At 38.4% G+C, this 7967-nt stretch overlaps 1 protein-coding gene across 8 annotated transcripts in view; it reads right to left on the minus strand.

The window, feature by feature from the left end:
• mink1 (misshapen-like kinase 1) overlaps window positions 1–7160 on the minus strand; it is a 35181-nt gene extending 28021 nt beyond the window's left edge. Inside the window, exons 1-5 of one of the 8 annotated variants that reach the window (XM_044141328.1) lie at window positions 5775–7160; window positions 1977–2042; window positions 428–610; window positions 228–338; window positions 48–138 (exon numbers count right to left, since the gene is read on the minus strand). In XM_044141328.1, coding sequence (XP_043997263.1) covers window positions 48–138; window positions 228–338; window positions 428–610; window positions 1977–2042; window positions 5775–5831 — 508 coding nt within the window. In that variant the 5' untranslated portion in view covers window positions 5832–7160. The remainder of the gene's footprint in view (window positions 1–47; window positions 139–227; window positions 339–427; window positions 611–1976; window positions 2043–5774) is intronic. The other 7 variants (XM_044141329.1, XM_044141330.1, XM_044141331.1 and 4 more) reach the window with 7 other exon arrangements.
• Window positions 7161–7967: the final 807 nt, after the last annotated feature.

Below are 7967 nucleotides of genomic sequence, written 5' to 3' on the forward strand. Positions count from 1 at the left end.
TACTAAAGCAAAACAAACTCAGTATTTTTTATTTTTTTTCAGCATACCTAGCTTGACCTCCGCATTCTCCGTTAGCAGCACGTTCTGGCCTTTGATGTCTCTGTGGATAACTTTATGGGCATGGAGGTGAGAAAGGCCCTGATTGCAAACAAAGAAGTCAACCACAGTCAGTGAGAGGAAAAGGTTGCTGGATAATTGATCCAAGAGTCAAAACCACAGTTTCTCACCCTTAAGATCTCTCTGCAGATGTAAGCGATCCAGTCCTCCTTCAGAGAGCTGCCTTTAGTGTTCTTCACCAAGTCAGTCACTGACCCGGCTCCACAGAACTCCATCACCAGCTGTTCAAAGGCAAACACGCTTAACGAGAGCATGATTAATGACAAAAGCTCTCTTAAAGTCATTGGACCAGATACAAATGTAAACAGACCCAAAGTTGATCATCGTGTCCTGGCGGGCTCTTCTTCACAAAGGCACCGTAGTACGTGGCTATGTTGCGGTGGTGGCTGTATTTCTTCAGCATGTTGATTTCTGCTTTGATCTCTTCCTCTTCCTCCTCCGTAACATCCATCACTTTGATGGCGGCCAGTTGGCCTGTCTTCACGTGACGGCCCTGGTTAAGGAACAAGTTGGATCCTTTAGCGCATTCTGCAGTCGTGCCTTGAGATCAGGGGTGAACCAGTTGCATTTTTCTGGCCGATTGCCAATCTTTAAAAAGTCTAACCTGAACATTCTGATTTTGGCCGATTGTTTTGACTGAAATGTTGCTAAATTTAGCAAAAAAAAAAGTTGCTAGGTTGGTACCTAGCAACGTGGGGTGACGATTGTCAACAGCAGACATGATCTGGTGGGTCGGTCTGTGAGTCAAACCTCTCTCATGGCAGAGCAAAAGAGAACAGAGGGGGATTTTTAGACTGCTGCCGAGGCAGATAAGATCACTGGATAAGACTGGCTTCACATTTAAGTATTGGCCGATCACCAACCTCCCAAAATTAAGGTGATCAAGGCCAATTTATCCATGCATCACTACTTGAGATCACCTGACGGCCTGCATTACCTCTCCTTCCACGGCAGAAAGAGGCTGATGATGTTACAAGACCGAATTTCAACAACAAGGGGGATAAAAGGTAAGTTTTCAATCTTTATTGTATTTTTTACTGTCTAATTTAGCTGCATCTGCAGTTTGAAAGTCTGTCTCCATCTCACTGTGAGCTAGAGGGAACAATGGTGTCTGTTCATCATCATTTGCTACCCTTTGTTTTGTAAATATTTCTTTTTTGTTTAAATTGAAACTTGTTTGACATTTGTTATCAATGCATCACTTTTGTCGTGTAAATTAGTAATATCAACTTCAAGAATCAGTTTTAAAAACATCGGCAGTATTTATCAGGGATTGGTTATAAAAATAAAAAAGAATTGGTTGAAAATTGTCATTCATCTCTAATATGAATAACCACCAACTTTGGAAGAGAAAGAAACCCACACAGATCCTTCATCATGATTAATAGTGGGCCTCATCATTTGCTAAAAATCAGATTCACTTAGGAGTTTTTGTTCGCATCAAACTACATCTTTGTCTTATTTCTTAAAAGCATTCAGTTCCAGTTAAAGTCCAAATAGAGTTAATCAAAACTCCACATTTCAACTTTTAATGGCAACACAAAAATGACATTTCCCTGACATGGCTCCAGCTCAACTGCCTGGCAGGTAGATAATGTCCGATAGTTGTAAGACTTGGCAACCCCAACTATTTTCTTTTTATCTTCAACAGTGAGAATTGGAAATCTTTTTTAACATTTCTTACCATCTCATTTACTGTAGATGGTTGTAAATTCTCCTCTAGCCTTAGTGATCAATGGGTAAAAAACATATGGGTCTTTGTCTTATTTATACCCCAGAAAAACAGAAAGTCATAGATTGCCAATTTAAGTTCCTAGGTGCCTGTAAATTCCTCCATGTACATATGCACAATGGCTCACCTTGTACACTTGCCCATACGTCCCATTGCCGACAACCTCGACCAGCTCAAAGATTCCTGCTGGATCCTTTGGAAGAACGACACATTGGGATGAGAAAAACAACAGAATACAAAAAGATTATTAAAAAGTCTCACTCTACGAATGATGCCAACTGAGTTTGCTCTTGTGGTTTCACCTACTAGAGAAAATATTCAATTAAAACAAATAAACTTGGAGCAAACTATGCTTACTTAGTTTTTAAGAAGTCCTCCACATATATACAATTAATTGACAGGTTGTGTGCAACTTTGTTACACCTCAGGTTTCTTCAGTAAATAAAAAGTCGTCGTCAAACAAAGAAACTCCACCTGTTCTTATAAATGGTTCTATATAAGTCATAAAAGTGTCCACTTATAATTACGTTTCATGGATTTTCTAATCTGTGAGTATGAATATTACCATAAACTTTGATGTATATTCGTCACTTAACCATGCAGCTCTTTTAATAGCTTAAACTGGAATGATATCTGCTCTGTGCTCTCACGCCAATTAAAATCAAACATTCTTCGGCAAAGAGATCCTCTAACCTTTCCATTCCCACCACCAAGCCTTGAATTAGGAAAATAATTTTCTTTTAAATATAAAGAAAAGAATCACAGTGCATCCAACTTTTTATAGTACATGAGACACAAATCTAAATTCTCACATGAATTTTCCTTCCTTTTCTGGATTTGGTCCATGTAAATTTCTGCATTGTGCACACAGATCTCACAGACACCAATAACGAGTAGGCTGCTTTGACTAAATTATGCAACCCGCACCCCCTAGAGACAAGGGAAAATGACAAGCAGTTCCACTTTCATGTAATTTCAATATGGCTTTAAGAAGATGTGTGGGTGGTGAGACTGCTGCCTTGGGTTTAAAATGTACACCATGACCTATCCTGCTTTCATCCATCTCCAATCAGGGGCCTTCTACCTTCGAAATGAAGATTTTCACTTCAGGGTCAGAGATGGATGTGAAAAACCAAAATCATAGTTTTGAGAAACATCCAGGAAAAAAAAATAAAAAATACCATGAATTGAGTGTTAAAGGTGATAGCTCGTCTAATGTTAAACACTCTGAAGGATCTTATGAATAGGGATACAAAAGAGGAAGAGATGTGGCGTAAAACGGGAGGGAAGAGAATAATGGTATGGAAAGGAATAATGTAATGACAGAGTGGGCGATGAGGCAGAGGTGGTTGCTTCACCCACATCCGGCACAGAGAGTGGGATGAGACGAATGAGCCGAAAGAAAGGGAAGGGTACACTTATATTCAAACATTAGCATAAGCAAATCAGCTTTGAAAAAAAAGAAGAAGAATGAAACACAACAACAAAAAAAGGGAGGGAAATGTGTTCAGCTAGGGTGGCTACAGATAAATGCTAATTATTCCTGGAACATAATACGTTTATTTATTGTTAAAATAATGAAGAAAAATGAAGCTGCGCAGGTTTGGTGTGATTTTTTTGTTTCTTTTTTTGATTAGTCGTTATCACACTGTCAAAAATTCAGCTTAAATCTAGAACATAAGAATGTATTTCTAGATGTCTAGCAACAAAATGAATCAAACTTATGTTCCAACTCAGATTAGATCACAAGGTCCTAATCCTCAAAATGTAACCAACAATGTCACCTGGGAACACCAATCTCTAGATAAATTAATGTTGTAAAATCAAATAAATGATCCTATTCAAATTAATTGTTAAGAAATGTGTGCTGCAAGTCTTTATGTAAAAATATTTCATATTTTTAAATATCAAGATGGAGCCACTGAGACGTTTGTTGAAATTGGAAATATTTTAACTATGTTCCTCCACTGTAATAGTGTCTGTAATCATGTTAGCGAGCTGAACCGACTGGCTCGAAGGCAATGCAGTACGTAGCCATGTGTGACTGCATGGTATTCCATTAATCAACACCTGTTGCCATCACCTGTTGGACCACAGCCAGCCAAGTGACCAGCAAATACAACTGAAGGGAAGAAAACAAGATGATGATCATGAAGGCTGCCTAACTTTGTTTCTAATTCAACTCTACATGGCACCTTTACATGGTCAATTTCCAAAATCACAAGAACATTTTCACACTTGTCTCTGGTGGGTGCTGCTGGCCAAGTAGATTTTGATGATAAAACCTTACAATAAAAATGGAAGCATAGAGAACAGATAAAGTTCAAGCAGAACTTTAGTGACTGAAGCAGTAAGTGGACCTAAACATCTTCCACCTATAGTAGTATATGAAAGGGAAAGGAAATTACATTCTAGATCCAAGAAGCAGAGAGGAAGAACCTATTTTTTCCCCCCAAATGTGTGTTTAGCTAGCATCTTGTGGAATATAGTGTCATTTGATGCCTTTGCACCAGTTAGTGGAAGAGGTTAAACAATTTCCCATTTTAAATGGATTTGTTTTGAAGAACAGCATGACTCCGATGGACATGCAGGGATGTTAATACAAATCTCTTTCATTGATATACAACACCGAAAAGCAATAAAGAGGAAGGTCAAATATGATCTGTATCATATTTGGTAATTCTCTACCTTTTGTCTAATGTCCATACATTTGCAGCTGGTGTCCTAAAGCCAATATTAGTGTATCTGCCTCTAGACTCATTTCACATACAAAAATAAACATATACCTCTGTGCAAAATGTAGCAAAGCTGTATTATTTTTTGTAGCGAACAACAAGGTATGGGCATTTCTAACTTCTCTTTATCAGAATAACTAAAACACATTTAAATCAGTATTTTTCTTTTATTCTTTCATGAACATGGATTCTAAGCCCATTACATATATTTTCAATATGGTTATTACTTTTCCAAAAGCTTAACGTTCACCTATTTTGAACATTAAAAACTGGTTTCAATGCAACAGTCCAAGTGGACAAACAAAGATGAGGCGTTCAAACCTCAGAGCACTGTGTCAAATGCCAGAGATGGTGGGGATAGCATCATTTTTAGAGGATGTTTTGATGTTGATGCAAGGCACAAAGTGGATGGCGTAATGAAATAAACTACTACCTCCAAATTATTTAACTTTAACTCAAATTAACTGCTGGCTTGATGGTTGAAGCTTGAACACAACTGAGTGTTTCAGGAGAACATCAAACGAGTTTTTTGAATGGACAGAGTAGGCCAGCATTAAACTTTTGTAATGATTTATTTCAATCACAAACCTACCAAAGATGCATAAATTAAGCAAAGTAAAGAAAGGTAACTAAAAGCTAGAAAAGTCACTAAACAAACCCTGCCAGTGGTCAAATATCAAGCCACAGAACCTTGTTTATCATGAAAAGAAGGATGTGGTAGTACTTATGGCATTTGTCACAAAGTCTGCCAGGGACAAGAAAAGTGCCAAAAAAATACAACTTAAAAAAAGTCTCTCTCTCAAATCAATTGAAATTCTTACAATGTCCTTGACAATATGATTTAAGATTGGATGATTATAGAGAAAACATGCCTTTAAAAACTGATAGAAAATCTTTTAAAGTATTAGGAAGAAGACATGGAATAAAAGGAGTATGAGATTTTGATAAATCATTAGATACGTTTTGCTGTGATTTGTGGTTGTAAACATCCCAGCTGCCCACAGCACACAGCCCGGGGAGGGTTGGGGGTTGTTGGTTTGACTTAAGTTTGTTGCGTGGGTGCAACATGATTGTGCTTGTGTCAGAGGAAAACTCAAAAATGACATAACATCTAAAGAGAATCTTGGGTGCGACTGTAACAAGACTAAATTACTTGCAATAATTGCAATAATGATAGTAATAATACTCACCCTGAGAGCTGCGAGGTCTATGTCATCCAGGCTTCGTGTGGGGGCGTTTTCAGACATAGCTGGCCAAACTTATGACGTTAGCTAACAAGTTAGCCACTTATTGCACAAGAAGAACTTTGACAGGAAAAAAATAAATGGCTGCCCACGAGCCTAATCTATCGATATCATAAAGGAAAACTGATTTTATATATCAATGCGGAACCCTTTAATATAGCAAGTCCATCCCAGAGGCTGCATCAGACGCACCCAGCAGGATAGCTCACGTCAACTCCGGCCGAGAGCTGTGACGTTTTCCGCAGCTGATTTAGAAAAATGTCAGCTAGAAATTCTGACTGAAACACAACGAGTGTAAAATAAGATTATTTTTTTTACAAAATGGCACCGTTCCAATTCAGCCGGCCATTAGTACCGAGCTAATAACTGGTTGGTTTTAAACGCAGCGCACCTCCAGTGTTGTTGAACACCTTGCTGCGTTCATTTGGACAAGAAGACGCCGCGTCTCTGCTGCTGTAAAACATTCCTATTAATAATATATCTGATAAAATTATGCAAGCACAGAAAATAATAATAATAATAATTTTAAAAAAAACTCCTACCCGATTTTGACGGAGGAGCACATTTAATTGTGCTGACAATTAATGTAAAAAATGTGCGTGCTTGTTCAACGCAGTGGTTGTTTTTAAGAAGAACGCAACGTCTGTGATGTGATGGCGTCCGGATCCGTCCGCACCAGAACCGAACGTCCAACTGGCACTGGCTGCCTTACATGAACGGAATACTGCAGTTAAATCCAAGCCGAACAATTTGACTTAAAAGACAAAAAAAAACCCCGCAGCTCCCACTGCTTCTTCGTGTCAAACTTTATACGACGACTAAAAAAAAAAAAATTAGAAGAAGAAATCCCCCACTTTTTCAAGCCGACCGCAAAGTAATCGGAGTACTGACTCAGGTGTGTGCCTTTAATCAACCCGCAGCTAACGTAGCCGAGCTAGCGAGCTTTTTCCCAGGATAAACTTTCCCTCTCAGTCCATATTTTTTCTGTGTTGACAGTCGCGCCTAGCACTGCCAACCTTCCGGGGGAAAACACAGGCAGGCTCTATGTCTTAAAAGACTGCAGCAATCCGTTCGCTAAACTTAAAGGTTACTGTCGTCTCCTCCAGCGTCCAGCTCTGTCGAAACTGCAGTCCAACGGTGCCAGGTACGGCGTAGCTTCTACCTGCGAAACTTGTTATTTCGCCATGTTTTGACTCCTAAGTCCAGCCTCCTACTTCCAGCGTTTAATGTAATGTCGATTGGCTGCACACTGCACTCCTCAAGTGTTTTCTGTTCCAGAAAGGGACTACGGAGTTGCAGCAGGGACAAATTTGTATGAAAAAAAAAAAGAAGTAAGAGTGGACCTTAACCTCAGATATGTCTACTCTGAGCTGCCGTGTCGGAGTCATTCATTCAAACTCACCTGAACACACCCTAAAAAGTTAATATGCTATTCGTGTTTGGCAATTAATAAGTAAAGTATGATGAACTCACCCAACTCTACCAATTTAAAGCAACATACCAGACTTTGTAATTCAGTTAAATTGACTTTCGTTTTGTCACTTAGAACTCCATGTCCTAGTTGTTCTATTTATTTAGTTGGAAATGAAGATAAAATCTACTGTCCTAAAAATAGCTTTCCACACTTACAAGTTTCTGGTGACGTCACATAAGGCAGCTGTAGAAGTATAATCACAGAATAACTCTACATGGGCCTTCTTCTGTACATCTTAAGTATTGTCCCATACGTTGTTTTTCATCGCAAAGAAAAATTTGTTAGTAAAACAATTAAGTAAACATTACACAAATAACAACCATGCCAATTTTGTATCTGAACAGTAAGAAGCTATTTCCATCGTTCAACAATAAGAACAATGGAAAAGTAAAGTAACGTAAAGCCACTGTACTGGAATAACGAATGATTCCCAAAAGGAACAGTCTTTACTTATTTGACGAGCAGAGAATATGCACTAAATGGTAAAAACTAAACAGGAATACAAAAAAACCTGTACCACTTAAGAGTTCTGAACAGTTATTGCCATTATCAATCACCAGTAAACATCAAGTACAAATGCTATTGGCTCAAAAATGGAAGGTTAAATTTCTTTCAAATCAAACACAATTTGAACACCTTAGAGTTTGTCATAGCCTGGCGAAAAC

This window comes from Gambusia affinis, linkage group LG15 (genome assembly GCF_019740435.1).
Source record: "Gambusia affinis linkage group LG15, SWU_Gaff_1.0, whole genome shotgun sequence".
Taxonomy (NCBI): domain Eukaryota; kingdom Metazoa; phylum Chordata; class Actinopteri; order Cyprinodontiformes; family Poeciliidae; genus Gambusia; species Gambusia affinis.